We start from the raw sequence: 17,100 nt of genomic DNA on the forward strand, positions 1-17,100 counted from the left end.
TATTTTTTTATAAATAGCACACTAAAGAGGTTTCATTATTATTTAAGGAGCTTGAGTGTTATCTAACTTTAACTCCGCTTTCTCCTATGATATTTTACATATCGTATGATTGAACTGCAGGAGGCATTTGATCATTTTATTTCAAGTCCTCATTTCAACACACACTGAATAAGCCACAGATCTTGAAGATTTCCAAGTAAGACAATGCAGTGCTGACTTGCTCTGTAGGTTGAAGAGAAAGTGAAAGCAGATCCGCCTCCTCAATTCCAGATCAGATCTGTACAAAGGGACCTTTCACATTATGTTCCATGATGTTTCCTTGAATTCATACCAAAGTCTTAGCACTGGGAAATGTCAATATCGACGGTGACGGTAAACAGGGCTTGCTATTGGACTACAACATGCATCCATTGGATTTTGAATATATGGCCTTTACAATAATAATAAAAAAAGCAAAATGAGGCACTTTATCTTTGAGAAATTAACTGAATCCTGTTGATATCTGTTGCCTTACAGTTCTCAAGTTGGCATGCCAAAGCCTCAGTAAGTGGCCGAATGATGCGGTGTTGTGGTTCTACTAGTCTGTCATGGTCTCAGAGAAGGTTCCTCTACTCCTCTGAGTTTGCTCTAGTCTGTTGAGGATGAATTGACTCGTATCGATGAATCGTTCCACACAGTTTACAAAACACACCTCTGTCCTGGAGTCAAGCTTCGGGCCAGGCTTATCCATGCACTTCTCCTGAAAAGATAAACACTTTAAGCTCCAAAGAAACCCACAACTGATGAGCTTGATGCATTGTAACCTGGCATGTAACCTGGTCCATCCATTTTGGATTGGATTGAGGTACATAACTGGATACAATCTCATACCAATTATTACAAAGTTAAATCCTATGACACACACACACACACACACACACACACACACACACACATATATATATATATATATATATATATATATATATATAAATATAATATTATCTGAAGGATCATATGACACTGTAGACATGGATTAATGGCTGTTTAAAATGTTAATTTGCCATCATTGAAATTGATTTTTTTTTTTTTTTTATACATTTTTGATCAAATATATTCAGATTTGGTGAGCTGTGTATCTTACCAACCCCTGATAAAGGTATTTTGTGTGTGTTTGTGTGTGTAAATAACCATTTATATAAAATATAATACACATATATAACTCCTTCAAAAACAGCTAGAAGCCTTGGAGTTATGATTGATGATCAGCTGACTTTCTCAGACCACATTGCTAAAACTGTCCGATCCTGCAGATTTGCTTTATTCAACATCAAGAAGATCAAGCCCTTTCTTTCGGAACATGCTGCACAACTCCTTGTTCAAGCTCTTGTTCTGTCCAGGCTGGACTATTGCAATGCCCTCTTGGCAGGTCTTCCAGCCAATTCTATCAAACCTTTACAATTAATTCAGAACGTGGCAGCAAGATTAATTTTTTAATGAGCCAAAAAGAATACACGTCACACCTCTGTTTATCAATTTGCACTGGCTTCCAATAGCTGCTTGCATAAAATTCAAGGCATTGATGTTTGCCTACAAAACTACCACTGGCTCTGCGCCCATTTACCTAAATTTGTTACTTCAGACTTATGTGCCCTCTAGAAGCTTGCGTTCTGCAAGTGAACGTCGCTTGATTGTACCATCCCAAAGAAGCACAAAATCACTTTTACAGACTTTTAAATTAAATGTTCCCTCCTGGTGGAATGACCTTCCCAACTCAATCCGAGCAGCTGAGTCCTTAGCCATCTTCAAGAATCGGCTTAAAACACATCTCTTCCATCTTTATTTGACCCTCTAACTTTATCACTCAATATTCTAATTTTATTCTTAAAAAATCTAACTACCTTTCTAATATTTTTGTATTCTATTTTTCTTTTCATTTATTATGTGTATGTGTAAAGTCCTCTAACTAGCTTGCTCTATTTTTTTTTATTCTATCTGTTTTCTTTTTATTTATTATATTATTTAAAATCCCATGCTACGTGTACTGTGTTAACCTAACTGAGACTTGTTATAGCACTTATATATCATTGCTCTTTTTGTTGTTTTTGATTGCTTCCACTGTCTTCATCTGCAAGTCGCTTTGGATAAAAGCGTCTGCTAAATGAATAAATGTAAATGTAATGTACACACACATACATATACACATACACATACACATACACATACACATACACATACACATTCACATTCACATACACATACACATACACATACACATACACATACACATACACATACACATACACATACACATTCACATACTCACCCAGCACACTTCTGTCATCTGATGAACTAGCTGCTGAAACCTCTGCTTTTGAGACTCGACCGCGATAAACTGCTGCAGCTGAGGGTCTGCCGTGACTCCTTGATTATCCATTAGGGAGAATCACTGAATGGTAATATTTGACTATTGTATATACGCCGTTCTGGAGCTATGCTGACCTTCACGTGTCTCGATATCCAGGAAACAGTACAGCGGCGCGCCAATGAGAAAGCGTGAATCCAAGAGAAAACGGATGTGACATCAGGTTGCACCCGGAAGTGGTTAGAATCCACAGCGCTACAAGGGTGTTAAAAGAGCAGTGAGGTTGGTGAGCTGAAAATCTTTTCGTTTTTTGTCTTGTATCTTTATCTTTGTTGAGGTAAAAATGTTGACGTTATCTTAATTTAGCCATTGCATGTATGTTTGTGCAGTATAAATGTATGTGTAAACAGAAACAGTACGAAAGAGATCAATGTCAAGCAAGGTCTTACAGAAAGCTGCTAGCCTAGCCACGGGACGTGAGAAATAAAACAGAATTTATCTGTTCTGCTTTATTAATCTATGCTGTTCCCACTTACTGAATTGAATGGACGTTTCTATGTAACTTTTGATATTTTACACTCTTATAGTCTAACCATAAGCCAGGATTTGTTCATGTACAGCAGCTAAATGTTGTTGCAATTCATGTATTTTAATTAATTCAATTATTGAATGGATCCAACAAAGAATCAACCATACTAATTATTACAATAGATGCTTTATACTGTTTTTGGATCAATATTTTAGAGGAAAAAAAACTTTGGTTTTAAATCAACTGTACTTAATTTACTCATATTTTGAATGTATGAAATATAATATTTTGTTCTTTTTCATGATATTATACTTGTTGGTGTTATTTAATTTGTATGTCTGTGCATTGCTATAAAATGTTCATGTAATATATTTGATAATTTAATCCAAAATATAGTAAAACCAGTAATATTGTTATGTGTTGTTAAAATAAGAAATAAACAATTTAATTTATTATTGTACTCTTTTAAAAACGTATACAGACAATTTTAATGTTCAAATATAAAATTTCTTTACATTTATTGATTGAGTTACTGACAGTAAAATGTTACTGTTTTATTTTAAACATTACTAAAGTGAAACTTGAATTACATTTCTTTCAGGTCAGCTTTCTTGGCACAATGGGTCGTCACTTCGGAGATTTGGCCAAGATAAGGCATGTGATCACCTACAGTATTTCTCCCTTTGAGCAGAGGGCTTTCCCCAACTACTTTTCTAAGGGAATCCCAAATGTGTGGAGACGATTCACAACATCTGTATTCAAGGTTGCACCACGTAAGTCATCTCTGTCTGAAAAAAACTACAAAAAAAATTATATATATAATTTTTTTTATAGCTATGAATTGAAGCAGATATTGTGTATGACTAACCTTTTCTACAAACCTGTATCTCTATTTACAGCCATGGTTCTGATGTACCTGACCTACACATGGGGCAATCGTGTTCATGAACAGAGCAAAAGAAAGAATCTTGCAGACTATGAAAATGACCAGTGATATCACTCAGCTGAAGATCCTTGTGTAACAAAAGAAAATATTTAAGTAGAAAAAAAAAAAAAAAAAGGATTTCTGACTTGTTGCCACTTTGATTCAGTTTAATAAAGTACCTTAATATGACACATCACTCAGATTTATTCTCTCATTTGTAGCGGTCATCATAAATATTAGAAATACAAGTGTCTTCTGGCTTCTTGTTTTGCTTCTACCAGTGGATACCATGGTACTTGTAAAGGCAAGTTTTGTGTTCTATAGAGATTTATTTTTGTGTGTTTTTTTTTTTTTTTTTGGTGAACTGATGAGTTTTTGTACATGATAATGTATAGCTAAACACTACTATGAGCAAGACTGCTATCTGCCATGTAAAGACTTCTCACGTTTAACAAATTGGGTGTTCAAGCCTTTTTCAATGTGAATGATCAGTGCCAGTACAGAAAGCTCTCCCTCCCTCCTTTACTCTCTTTGATTCATCAGATGTCTTCCGGTAAAGGTTTTTATAAAGCTTAAACATTCTCATTATTGGCATAAGGAACCACAAACTGTAAATACATGCATTCAAATACATGGTTATGTTTTTCTGGATGTGCCCATTAAAAGAGTTAACAGTACACACAACTGTTCAAATGTTTATGGTCGGTAAGATTTTTTACATTTCTGAAAGAAGTCTCATACTCGGCAGTACTGCATTTGTTTTATCAAAACTACAGTGAAATATGTATGTTTTATTTTCTATTTAAATACATTTTTAAAAGTAATTTATTCCTGTTCTGGCAAAGCTGGTTTTCAGCAGTATACTAATTTCTATCCCTTCCAGCGTATTAATATAATGCCGCCTTTGTCATGTGTTTCTGTTCAGCACAGTCTGTATAAAAACAGGTTCAGCAGCGTAGTACGTTGAAATGCGCATGCGCAGTTTAGCTCAGCGTCTAGTGGCTTTCATTCTAATTTCAGCAATCAGTTTACACCGACACAATATGAACACCACCGTATGAATACGAAGATGGGCAGGAGATACGCCTAACGAGTTTATAACTCGGCACCTCCAAGTAGCCACACTTCATTTGTTATATGTAACGTTTACAATGTACTGCACAAGGCTTTCCGCTACGTTAGATGTAACGGCTGCACTTCATCGGTGAGTTCTTCTCAGTGTTTGGTGAATTGAACTGTAAAAATGTCTTTTTGCGAAATATTTCCCATTATCAAATAAAGCAGACTGTTGTCTGTTTAAACATGGTTAGGCGCAAAGTGAGTTCAAAGTAAGGTCAGCACCCGGGATGTTTAGGGATTGGATTGATAGTGAAGGACATTAATAAACATCGGTAACTGATGACTATTGTCCAAACTTGCTTCTGGGATTTACATACTATTGTGTGAATTCACAATGACTAAGCACAAGCTTTCACGTCCCTCCCATTAGTTCAACTAGTGCGTCGGACGGGGTGTTGGCTTATGGAGATATTAAACCCGCTGGCTCGACTGGTAGCGTCTTTTCTTATTCTTGGACGTTCGCTGTCATCTTCTCGTAGACTCTTCGTTCGCAGCATGGCATCTGAATCCGTAACGCGCTTTGATTTCCTGGTGATTGGCGGCGGATCCGGGGGGCTGGCCGGCGCGCGGAGGGCGGCTGAACTCGGTGCCACTGCAGCCGTGATCGAAAGTCACAAACTCGGAGGTACCTGCGTGAGTAAAGATCATCCTGCTTCTGCAAACCCACATTCCCCTTAGAGCAATGTAGATTATGTTCTTTAGACGAGTTATATACAGTAATTGGCCGCTGCATTAGTCACATGAACAGAGGTGCTTCGGCAAGTGTCGTGTTTAATGCAACACCAGCACCTGTGCATTTTTGTCTGGTGATATTATTGACTTGGTGTGTTAAACAAATTCTCTTCTGGTGCAGGTGAATGTTGGTTGTGTTCCTAAAAAGGTAATCCCCCCCCCCCCCACACACACACACTCACACACTAAATTGGTTATGTGCATAATGTGACTTGTGTTGTCATAAATGCTCATAAAGTTTTGCATTTTGCATGCTTCCAGGTTATGTGGAACACATCCACCCATGCAGAGTATCTCCATGATCATGAAGACTATGGATTTGAGGGAGCAAAAGCACATTTCAACTGGCAGTAAGTAAGATCACACTTTCTTGGGGGTTTTCTTCTGAGCTGTTTGGTTTTGTGTATAATGTTGAGTGTGTAGGATTATGGCAAGCCATTGCAACATTAAGTATTCTAAAAAATAAACAAATTAATAAATAAAAATAGCATTTTATAGCATTAATTAGTATCTTTTTTTATTACTAGTATATTTATTAGTATAACTACTATAATTTTATAGTGACTAGAATATATCTCTGCTATTGCAGATGTTGGTTCATTAGATAATATTCTTGATTCTGATAGTAACTAATTCTTTTCATATAACCAAGCCAATTTGACTGCTCAATTTTTAAGTTAGCAGCCATTTATAACTTCTGTTATTATTTATTATTAAATCTGATTCTAAATCATTGAATGTTTTTCCATTTTAAAACAATCATTGTTTGTGAATACCACAAAATCTAAACAAAATGGGAAAAAAAATCTACATTAATTATTTTATTATTTATTTCCAAATTTAGTTCACATCAAAATGTTAATAGTTTAGTTATAAACACATTGAAGATAAGCAGACTGGCTGCCAATTCATGAACCAATTAGTGTCCGTTCTCAGAGCATATAAGCCCTGATCGCGTGAGGCATGCCGTTTCTGGATCACGCTATTCCGTAGTTTATTAAAAGGTGATTAAATCTGAACGTGTCGCATGTCCATATTGCACCAAGATGCGACACTTCACTCCCTTGGGTCCGCAGCAACACATCGGCCATGCATGACGTCATTTGGATGAATGGTTCTCGATATAATGATAAATGCAAACAGACAGACACATACACAGAGATTCCTGACTTTATTAGAGAGAAGAATATGTCCTGCCACTCCCTCTGAAGCTTTGAATATTCGGTGTTGATTACTACCGAAGCTTTGAATATTCGGTGTTGATTACTACCAAAACTTCGAAGCTCAACAAAAGGTATTCGTGCCAGCCCTACTACAGATACACATTGAAAACAAAGTATTCAAAATTTTACATATCAACTATTCACTTCTAACTAGCATGTATTTTTATTACCTATTCTATAATATGTTACATATTTCAAGTACCTATTCTACCAGAAATTATCCCAGTAAATAATAGTAATTAAAAAGAAGTACCAGTTCTTTTTCTACTAGAAGTTAGTTTATAGTAATTAAAAGTGAGTAATGGTAACATCGGTAAAGATACAGGGATACATGTAATAACAGCTTGCCATAGAGTTTATTGTTTCTGTAAGGAGATGTGGTAGTTTTTTTTTACAGAAAGGACTTTTTTACTCTTGTGACAGTTGAGGATAGTCATATTCCCACAGGCTCTGATTCATTACACCTTTCAGAATTTGTTTTTCTTCCCTTTTGTGGCATATAATATCAGTACTGCTTTAAGCTTTGTCAGGCACAAAGGCACGAGGTGGAATAGTTTGCATGACTAGACGTGTGTTATGCTGTAGAGAGTTCAGCTACCAGGATTTCAGTGATATGATAAAGCTAAATTAAAATTAACAGAGGTCACTCTTTGGGTATGTGTATTTTCAGACTTATTAAACGCAAAAGGGATGCTTACGTTAGTCGCCTGAATCAGATTTACCGGAACAACCTTGACAAGGTAGGTTGCAATAAGTTACATTTAAATCAGCAAATTAAATATGAAGTGAGAAGTAATTTGTAAAAAAATCTTTTATACTAAAATGTGATTATTATTATTTTTTTTTATAAATAATGAATTACATTTTCTTGATCTTTATAGTACCAGTTCTACATTGTACTATGAAAGCTTTACATAGAAATTTTAAAAGCATGAAAAAAAAAAAAACGTCATATTTAATTGTCAGAAGCAGTGTGGAGAAATTAGCACCAGAAGCATGTTGCTAACTGATTATACTAACTGGACCTCGAGGGAACAATTAAATAGCATAATGAAAATGCATAATAGGACCTTTAAAAGTTGTTTATGGCTGTACACAGGGCAAAATTGAGTCCATTCATGGATATGCAAGGTTCACAGATGATCCTGAACCTACTGTTGAAGTTAATGGAAAGAAATTCACAGCCCCTCATATCTTGATTGCCACTGGCGGCCACCCATCCATTGTCAGTGAGGATGATGTTCCAGGTGATCTTATGTTTGTTCATTACAACAACAATTTTTTTTTTTTTACCTCATTCTGCTTTACTTCTCAGTGCACTTGTATTAATGTGATTTTGTACTTTTTTTCATCACTTCTTTGACAGCATCTGCTTAAAACATTTTGTAAATTTCAATGTTATTGCAGGAGCCAGTTTAGGCATTACCAGTGATGGATTCTTTGAACTTGAGTCTTGCCCTAAGTAAGTGATTAATTGCTGATTTCTACTTATATTTTTGTGTTTTCTTAGCTTATCCTAAAATAACCGACCACTGTATCCATCTAGACGTAGTGTCATAGTTGGGGCAGGATATATTGCTGTGGAAATGGCTGGTATCCTTTCCACTCTTGGGTCCAAAACGTCCATCATCATACGACAAGGAGGGGTAAGAACCCTGTTTATTGTCACCTGGCTATATGCTACTGTCATATATATCCCAAAGTAAACAATGTCTGTGTTCTTTCTTTTCAAGGTACTGAGGAACTTTGATGCCTTGATAAGCTCAAATTGCACCAAAGAATTGCAAAATCATGGTATTGACTTACGGAAAAATAGTCAGGTAACTAGTAGTGAGTAATATTATGTCGCTGGCATACCCCCCCCCCCACCTTTTTATCAGCATATCCAATATTCTGTTTTCACAGGTTAAGTCAGTGCAGAAGACTGATAAAGGCCTTTCTGTTAAGCTGGTGACAAGAGATCCTGATGACAAAGATGCACAAGAGAAGTGCGACACCATCCTTGAGGTGGACTGTCTGCTCTGGGCTATTGGCAGGGAACCCAACACCGCTGGCCTCAATCTCAGTTCAATAGTAAAAATGAATTTCAATTTGATTAATATTATTATTTTTATGATTAATATCAGCATTAGTAGTATGATTGGTAAAATATTGTTGGTAAAAAAAAAATAATAATAATAAACCTAAGAAGCTTTAAGAAATATTACAGGATTATGAATTAAAAGGGGTCATATGATGTTTCTAAAAATAACATTATTTTGTGTATTGAAATGTGTTTCTGTGTTTTAAGGTAAAAAATAACATTTTTCAAAGACTGTTTAAAAACTATTGTTTCTCCTCTTTGCCCTGCCTTTCTGAAATCCGCAATTTTTTACAAGGCTCATCGGTCTGAAAAGCGAGGTGTGCTCTGATTGGCCAGCTATCCAGTGCTTTGTAATTGTCGATTGCCTCAGTCGTGTGATGGAAATGTTACGCCCCTCACCATACTGTGATGCGTGTCCTGGTCATAACACCGGCACTACAAGACAAATGCAATAAAGCCCATTAAAAAAAAGAGACATCCAGTGGGGACATAATTATGTATTATAATGATTTATACTGTGTTTTTACGAGTTGCGTTGCATCACATCGCGCAAACATAAAACCATTTCCGCATTTGTGGTCGGAGAAACGACAAACAGCAAGCTCTACTCTTCAGAAGCAGTTCTCAATTTTAGTCCTCGCACCCCCCTATTTTGCATGTCTCTCTTTGTTAATACATGTAATTCAGATAATCAGCTAGTTAGAAGTGAGCTCTGTGCATGAACTGTGTTCCCATTGACATGGTCCTTCCTTACACAGTGTTCATTGCTCACTACTCCCTGGGAAATCTGTTTAAGTTGAACATTATCTCACTTCGGAACATTCATTCACAGATTTGCGCTGTGCAACATCTTCACACACAGTGTCCCATCATATACCTCTGTAAATAAATACAATTGAAATTCACGTCTCGCACACTTCAATGCACTTTTAATGGAAAATATACGTTTGCTTCAAACTGGAATCATGGCGGAATATCCTTTGATGTCCACTTTGCAGGGCACTTACATTTGAATTGAACAAACGTCCGAAGCATAAGAGAAACATAAAAAATGTGCAGAGCAGGGGACCGTGTGGACTGGGAATTGAGAACCACTGCTTGCTCAAAACTAGAGTTTGAATCATCAGTGGCAAATCCTTTAAATATGTAGACGTACATACAGACTGTGAGTCAGATTAGCCGGCATTTCAGTCTTCTCTCCCAGGATCAGGAAACAATCCTCCATAAAATGTGCTGCACACATCTGAATATTTGTTGCTCAAGCATAACTAGATGTTTATGTGCCTAGAACGGTAGGGAGATTTAGACAACTTTTTACCCCTTTTGCACAGAAAAATTGAAGTATGCTTTAAAAAAAAAAAAAGCTGTACATTTCTGCTTTTAAAACCCTCTGTAATGCATTGTCACATTGTGTACACCATTTTTGCCTTTTACAAACTGAGGGATCATGGAAACATGCCACAGATGCTGTTCATGAAGTTCAACTGAAAACAGAATATTGTTTTAAACTGAAGAAGCTACACAGATACTAATGCATGTGTTCTGTTCACAGTGTATCAGTTGGTGATAAAGTAAGAATAACAGTTGGATGTATTGCTATCCAGGGTGTGAAGCTTGATGAAAGGGGACATGTCGTGGTGGATGAGTTCCAGAACACCACTCGTGCAGGTGTCTATGCAGTTGGGGATGTGTGCGGGAGAGCTCTTCTTACACCTGGTATGACTTCAGGATCACATCCTTATGGAGAATTTGCTCTTACATGCATTAAAATCTTCTGGGTGTTTTGGTTGAATACATCAAATAAAACAGCAAATTTTTACACACTGTACTCTTTTGGCATAATATCCAATTAGCACACATTCAGTAAGAGATTTGGTCTTAAAACTATTAATTAAACGTAAAGGATCATGATGCGTTGTGCAATTCAATCTTCATGTGATTCAGTTGGTTTATGTAAATAACACCTTTCACGTTGTGTTTAAAACAACAGAAGATCCCCACATGAGGAAGTTGATTTTGTGCAGTTTCATTTTTATTTTTTGTTACTCCAGCGACATCAACTGGTCAGAGTAAATTGGACATGCTTACCATTTGTCACACTTTTTAAGTACATAATAGTTAATCAACCGTTTAATGTAAATGTATATTCTGTTTTGTTTTTTCAGTTTTTTCTCTTAAGCTGTTGTTGTTTCCTGTTTTTGTTTGTATGGATAGTTGCTATTGCTGCTGGCAGAAAGCTTGCTCACCGGCTGTTTGAGGGCAAAGCAGACTCCAAAATCGATTATAATAATATCCCTACTGTTGTGTTCAGCCACCCACCTATTGGCACAGTGGGACTAACTGAAGGTGAGCTTATGTATGAATTATGCTTCCTTACAATATCTTGAAGATCAGACTCCATGTGTAGCATTATTATTTTAGTATAATTTATATACCTTCATATTATGTATTAATCTTTTAGTTTGATTGCCATTTTGATTGTACTTTTGTTTTTTGTTTTGTACTTATTTTTTTCTATATCCATCTGATATTGTTTTTTACTTTCTATATCGATTTTTTTTTTCAGCTTCAACATAAACACTATTTCAGTTGCCAAGGAAACATTTCTAATTTACATTTACCGTTTTCAGATATGTTTTCTCCGTACAGAAAATTGGCTACAACGGGGTCCACATCTATCTGTCTGTCTATCTAGCTCTCTCAAGCTCTTCCCCATATTTACTTTATTTTCCATATAATATATGCATTGGCACATGGAATTGCAGACAAAAACATTTTAGATTAAAATATCCTAGATGCCATTTTGATGATAAAATAATAATTCAATAAGTTCTTATGTAAGATAATAAGGGACAGATTTACAAACCTTTGTTTGGCTTTTAAAAAACTACCGTCAGGATTTACTTTAGACATGCTGACAAAGCATTAGAGATGAAAAAGTGTGGACCTAAGTATTTCTGCATATGCTGATTATTGCATATGCTTTTGGAGGTGTTTCCCTTTCAGATGCAGAATTTATGGGAGGAGAGTATTTAAATAAATCATGGTGATTGAGTAGGGTTTGCAGTGGTCAGTTTACTTATTTTGTGCCATGACGGTATTTAACACCTAAAAAAAGCCATTTTAACCCATTGTGAACCTGCGTTGTAAGTAGATTACATAGAGATTGCACTGTTTATTATGGAATTGATCTGGCTGTATCTGTATCCTTTAATTTGTGAATTGTCATTCTATCACCGTCAAAACTTTACACTCCACTCAGCACTTTTATGGGATTGTGGACACTTATCTGCTTATCTTTAGTAAATTTGGCCCCAAGACTTTATGGAACATGTCCTAAAGTCTGTTCAGTAAACAGAATGACTGACAACTTAACAAATAGTTTGAGCTACCCTTACAAAATATATATTAAAAAATGTCATGTTTTGCAGATGAAGCAATCAAGACCTGGGGAAAGGAGAGTGTGAAGGTTTATACCACTTCTTTCACCCCTATGTATTATGCCATCACCACTCGAAAGAGTCAGTGCATCATGAAGTTGGTTTGTGCTGGCAAAAATGAGAAGGTGAGGTCCTAATCAGTCCATCGATCATAAATTAGCATAAAATATCAAGAAGTATCTGGAGTCATATTTAATTTTATTTAACTCCTCTCATGTTACATTTAAGTCATTTTCAATAAGTCACTTTTCTTTTTAGGTGGTTGGTCTCCATATGCAGGGTTTTGGCTGTGATGAAATGCTTCAGGGTTTTGCTGTGGCCGTGAACATGGGAGCTACTAAAGAAGACTTTGACAGAACCATTGCCATCCACCCGACGTCCGCAGAGGAGCTAGTAACACTGCGCTAATCAGGTGTTCATATCCCAACATGACAGCTTCGTTCCAATCTAATCTAAACAAAACAAAATGTATTTGACTATTCTCCCAACATTAATATTTTGTGATGACAAGAAGTATATATTTGGTTTGTTATATCTCTGGGTTCATGTATTATTGCCAGTGATAAAGAACGACACATTACAACCCTTAATTAGGCCGTTTATCTCTCGTACATTGTATTGTTGTACCCCACCGCTGCGATTTTTCACGGGAATTATTTGATTGGAACAAAGTCAGATAAAAACTTTTAAAAAGATTTATGATAGCTAAAAGTAAAAGGAAAAGTGTTTATAGTCAAACACTGTTGCTTTACCTTTACATTTTTGGAAAGTTGGATTCAGAGTTGCTTTCAATAGTGCTTACAAAATGTATGTAAAATAAAATTGTGGATATGCACAGGTCAGCACTTGCGCATAGACCATGTCTACATTTATAAAATACATTTGTCTATGTGTGGTTGATCTTTTCTTTATTTCTGTACTGACATCAATATTCTTTTAATAAACTTGTCACTTTTCATAAAAACTTATATTGACATAATTTGTCAATTCTTCAAAGGCTTAAAATGAGTTGCATTTAAAATAGGCTAGTGAATAGGCTAAAGTGAAGTTAAAGCATCTCTTTAGATTCATTAATTTGCAAAGATATGGAGCATTTGACACCATTACAAAATTCTAGTGCTGGTGTTTTGCAAATATTTTCCTGCTTAACATTTACTAAACTGCTATTATTTTACATAGTTTCACTCAAATTATCAAGGAATTTCAGAATCACTTTTAATCTGCATCTTCAGCTATAGGGGTTTAATAAAATGAGATTGAGGATTTATATCAATGTTTGGCTGTCAGCTAAACTTGGTCTCGAAATACCATCTTTTTATGAGATGCGATACAAATGCTGTATTAAAACAACTGATATTCTAAAAGGCATTAGGAGAAAATGGTGACCATTTTGAGAAAACATTTCATTTGAAAAATAGTTCTCATTCACATAGGCAACATAACACACTGAAAAGCTCATATGTTAACCTACCTAATTGTGTGCTTGTCTACACAACCAAAAGTCTGGGATTGGCAAGACTTTTGAAAGGGGTCTCATACTGAACATGGCTGCAAATAAATAAAATCTTGTGAGACAATTCAGCTTTAACTTTTAAAATACAGAATTTAAAAAGGTTTTATTCTACTGGCAACAAAGACAACAGCCATAAATGCAAATTTTTTAATGCAGTGTCATTTAGTCATGGTACTGGGGACCCACTGTTCTAATAAACTAATTTGGTTAATTCAGAGTAAAATCAAGGTTTATGACAGAAAAAAGGGATTCCTTGATGACTGCATGTCGATTAAGTTTTCCCCACACATTACAGACTTGCATATATTTAAAATAAAAACCCACACACCACCCACCCACAACCCGTTTGCCCAAGAGCTATAAAACAGCTCAAAAACCTCAAGAAGACATCTGAAGTGATAAACAAGAATTGGAGACAAAAAAGGACTAGACAAAATTAGTTTATGAAAGATCTCTTTTAATGGTTAAAAGGCTTGAATGGCCACTGCTGGGTCAAAATTAAATACTTAAAAACAGTTTTACAATAGGTACAGTGGAATACCAATAAAACAAAAATTAAGTTACATTTTAAAAACATGAAGTGAAACAATGAGCTGCTTAAAATTTCTTTACCCCTGAGTATCATCTCAAACAATTGCCAGGCAATAAACCTAGAACAAAATCAAACAGAAGCCTACATGATGTTTTACCAGGATTGACTTGCGTAAACATGACCACTTCAACCTAAACAAAGGAAAACAATGCGATGCATGTCTGCCTGGTACTGGTGATGGCACAGAACAACTCATTTAAACCCAATACCAAACATTTCGTTTTGAAAGTCCAGTGTCCAAATAGTTTGCGAAAGAATAAAAAAAATAAAAAGTTGACGCACAGCTTAAAGAGTCACATTAGTGCTTCTAATATCCACCATATCCACCTCTTCCAAAGCCGCCGCCACCACCACCACCGCCGCGTGGGTAGGGCCCACTGCTCCTGCTGGAATAGCCGGCTTTCACAGCACCATAACCTGAAGGCTGCTGTCCATAACCCTCGCCGAAATCACTGTAGCCATTTCCGTTGCCGTAGCCACCGCTCATCTGGTCACTATAGCCTCCTCCGTAGCTACTTTGGTTTTCGTAATTGCCATCATTACCGTATGCGCCGTTCTGATAGCCGTAGTCACCATAGTAACCACCTCCTCCTCTTCCGCCACCGCCGTAGCCGCTTCCCCGGCCCATTCCTCGGCCTCCTCTGCCGCCACGACCGCCGGCACCTTGCATCTCCTGCTTGGTGAGCGCCTTCTTTACCTCCACTTTGTGTCCGCTGATCACGTGGAACTTCATCACGACGGCTTTATCGGCGGAGTCGTTATCTTCAAAATAAACGAAACCGAAACCTCGCTTTTTCCCGGTGTCTTTGTCGGTGATGACCTGAGCCTTCTCGAGCGTACCGAACTGGGAGAAATACTCTTGGAGGTGTTCGTCATCAATGTCGTCTCTCAGTCCCCCAACAAATATTTTCTTGACCTTGGCTAGTGCCTCTGGTTTCCCTGCGTCTTCCCGTGCCACCGCTCGCTTCAGATCCACGTTGTTGCCGTCTACGACATGAGGCCTAGCAGCCATGGCGGCATCCGCTTCCTCGACGCTCGAGTACGTAACAAAGCCGAAACACCGAGAGCGCTGCAGCGGCTGGTTCATCACCACGACGCAGTCGGTCAGCTGTCCATACTGTTCAAAATGTGCCCGCAAGCCTTCGTCAGTCGTTTGGACGTTAAGGCCTCCAACAAACAGTTTACAAAGCTGGTTCGTCATTTTCTTACAATGGACGTACTGAGATCACATGCAACGGAAGGAAGAACTCAATGTGTTTGAAACGCGGGGGCGGTTCCTTTTGTGTGCGTCAACACATACGTAGTGAACTCTGATTGGCTGCAAAGTAAAGCACTTAAATCAAACCAGAGTCGTTAAGAAACAGTTGCGACCATACTGTACAAAAAGGTTGCGACACTTCCATAGGGACTGAGGAATGCGGAAGTATAGCAGCCAATAGTTCGAGTATTGAAGCCCATTCATTTCTTAAGCACACTTGCCGAAAAGTTAAGAAAATTACAGCAGTTATAGCAATTTAACGCATTAGTTTACCTCTAGGAATTCTGTCCAGTAGTTATATTATATAAAAAATAATTTTAAATTATAATAAATATCATTTCTAGTTAATGTTTACATTTAATCATTTAGCAGACGCTTTTATCCAAAGCGACTTACAAATGAGGACAATGGAAGCAATCAAAAACAAGAGAGCAATTATATACAAGTTCAATAACAAGTCTCAGTTAGCTTAAAAGCAGTACACATAGCAAGGGCTTTTAAATAAAATAATAAATAAAAAGAAAGAAAGAAATAAGATAGAATAGAAAAAGAATAGCGCAAGCTAGTGTTAGAGGTCTTTTTTAGGTTTTAGATAATAGGCAGTTATGCTTTATTTGCAGTTTAGATAACATGAGAAACACCTTAATAATCATAACCAGATGCTAGTTGTCAGTATTTTTTGTTTTTAGCCTTTCTGCAATCTTTCTCTCCCTGTAGGAAGTTGAATGATTTTCAGTGAAGGCTTCCCATTAAACGAATACAAGAGTTTCTCTGAATGCAGTTGGTTGCCTTGTTCTTTTTAGTAAAAAAATTAAAAAAAACTTATTTTAAAGTCCGCATGAAATCAAAATTGACTTTATTTACTTTGCCAGCGTACATTGCAAGTCTTGATGTGATCAGTTCATCCGTGCAAATTAATCTACTGAAAATTATCTTTAATAATCTTTAATCAAAATCTGAACATTCGCGTCAGCTCTGGAATGGATGACGTCAGTTTGACGGCTTGAGCAGAATATCCTTAAAAACACCCCTTCAATCGTTATGTTGCTATGATTAAGAGACAGGAGGGAGGAGCGCAAAAATAAATCCATGCCCTCTATTCAATATTCAGTTGAAGATGGAAATATGGCACTACACTGAAATAAAGTTTGCAGCAACTTCCAGTTCACGCAGACTTTAATTTTTAATTGGGTTAAATTATGTATTTGCTGGCCTTTTTTAACACTCACTAATATTGACTTCTTACATAAATGTAAAATAAAAATATATAAAATAATAATGGGAAGTAATCTTTTTTAAAATTCAACATAAAAAAGCAAAACCTATAAAAATTAAGTGTTTG

The 17,100-nt window shown here is 36.5% G+C and overlaps 4 protein-coding genes across 6 annotated transcripts; 2 read left to right on the forward strand and 2 right to left on the reverse strand.

The window, feature by feature from the left end:
• Nucleotides 1-122: 122 nt before the first annotated feature.
• On the reverse strand, nt 123-2,539 carry LOC113081210 (mitochondrial import inner membrane translocase subunit Tim8 A-like). The gene is made up of 2 exons (XM_026253288.1): nt 2,306-2,539; nt 123-739 (listed from the first exon to the last, which is right to left on the reverse strand). The coding sequence occupies exons 1-2, from the start codon at nt 2,414-2,416 to the stop codon at nt 578-580; spliced, it is 273 nt and encodes a 90-aa protein (XP_026109073.1). The 5' UTR covers nt 2,417-2,539; the 3' UTR covers nt 123-577.
• LOC113081211 (cytochrome b-c1 complex subunit 8-like) lies at nt 2,505-3,994 on the forward strand. 2 transcript variants are annotated; one of them, XM_026253290.1, is made up of 3 exons: nt 2,505-2,626; nt 3,475-3,646; nt 3,773-3,994. In XM_026253290.1, the coding sequence occupies exons 2-3, from the start codon at nt 3,493-3,495 to the stop codon at nt 3,865-3,867; spliced, it is 249 nt and encodes an 82-aa protein (XP_026109075.1). In that variant the 5' UTR covers nt 2,505-2,626; nt 3,475-3,492; the 3' UTR covers nt 3,868-3,994. The 2 variants fall into 2 exon arrangements, with proteins under 2 accessions (XP_026109075.1, XP_026109076.1); XM_026253291.1 differs by having other exon boundaries at nt 2,608-2,630.
• An 860-nt stretch (nt 3,995-4,854) lies between these two features.
• Nucleotides 4,855-13,048, forward strand: LOC113081213 (glutathione reductase-like). Of its 2 annotated transcripts, XM_026253294.1 has the most exons (14): nt 4,855-5,002; nt 5,397-5,550; nt 5,771-5,797; nt 5,911-5,999; nt 7,543-7,612; nt 7,972-8,119; nt 8,280-8,334; nt 8,419-8,518; nt 8,606-8,692; nt 8,778-8,945; nt 10,560-10,671; nt 11,170-11,301; nt 12,387-12,520; nt 12,654-13,048. In XM_026253294.1, the coding sequence occupies exons 1-14, from the start codon at nt 4,950-4,952 to the stop codon at nt 12,801-12,803; spliced, it is 1,479 nt and encodes a 492-aa protein (XP_026109079.1). In that variant the 5' UTR covers nt 4,855-4,949; the 3' UTR covers nt 12,804-13,048. The 2 variants fall into 2 exon arrangements, with proteins under 2 accessions (XP_026109079.1, XP_026109078.1); XM_026253293.1 differs by lacking the exon at nt 4,855-5,002 and having other exon boundaries at nt 5,234-5,550.
• Nucleotides 13,049-14,348: 1,300 nt separating this feature from the next.
• LOC113081206 (heterogeneous nuclear ribonucleoprotein A0-like) lies at nt 14,349-15,759 on the reverse strand. Its single transcript, XM_026253285.1, has one exon. It carries the CDS (start codon nt 15,699-15,701, stop codon nt 14,808-14,810), a length of 894 nt encoding a protein of 297 aa, XP_026109070.1. The 5' UTR covers nt 15,702-15,759; the 3' UTR covers nt 14,349-14,807.
• Nucleotides 15,760-17,100: the final 1,341 nt, after the last annotated feature.

This window comes from Carassius auratus, unplaced genomic scaffold (assembly GCF_003368295.1).
Source record: "Carassius auratus strain Wakin unplaced genomic scaffold, ASM336829v1 scaf_tig00033419, whole genome shotgun sequence".
NCBI lineage: Eukaryota > Metazoa > Chordata > Actinopteri > Cypriniformes > Cyprinidae > Carassius > Carassius auratus.

Coding starts and splice junctions, on each gene's coding strand:
- LOC113081210 (XM_026253288.1), bottom strand. CDS start 2,416: ATGGATAATCAAGGAGTCACGGCAGACCCTCAGCTGCAGCAGTTTATC. Junction 740..2,305: donor AGATGACAGAAGTGTGCTGG/GTGAGTATGTGA, acceptor TTATCTTTTCAG/GAGAAGTGCATGGATAAGCC.
- LOC113081211 (XM_026253290.1), top strand. CDS start 3,493: ATGGGTCGTCACTTCGGAGATTTGGCCAAGATAAGGCATGTGATCACC. Junction 3,647..3,772: donor TGTATTCAAGGTTGCACCAC/GTAAGTCATCTC, acceptor CTCTATTTACAG/CCATGGTTCTGATGTACCTG.
- LOC113081213 (XM_026253293.1), top strand. CDS start 5,320: ATGGAGATATTAAACCCGCTGGCTCGACTGGTAGCGTCTTTTCTTATT. Junction 5,798..5,910: donor TTGGTTGTGTTCCTAAAAAG/GTAATCCCCCCC, acceptor GCATGCTTCCAG/GTTATGTGGAACACATCCAC. Junction 8,946..10,559: donor GCCTCAATCTCAGTTCAATA/GTAAAAATGAAT, acceptor ATTGCTATCCAG/GGTGTGAAGCTTGATGAAAG.
- LOC113081206 (XM_026253285.1), bottom strand. CDS start 15,701: ATGACGAACCAGCTTTGTAAACTGTTTGTTGGAGGCCTTAACGTCCAA.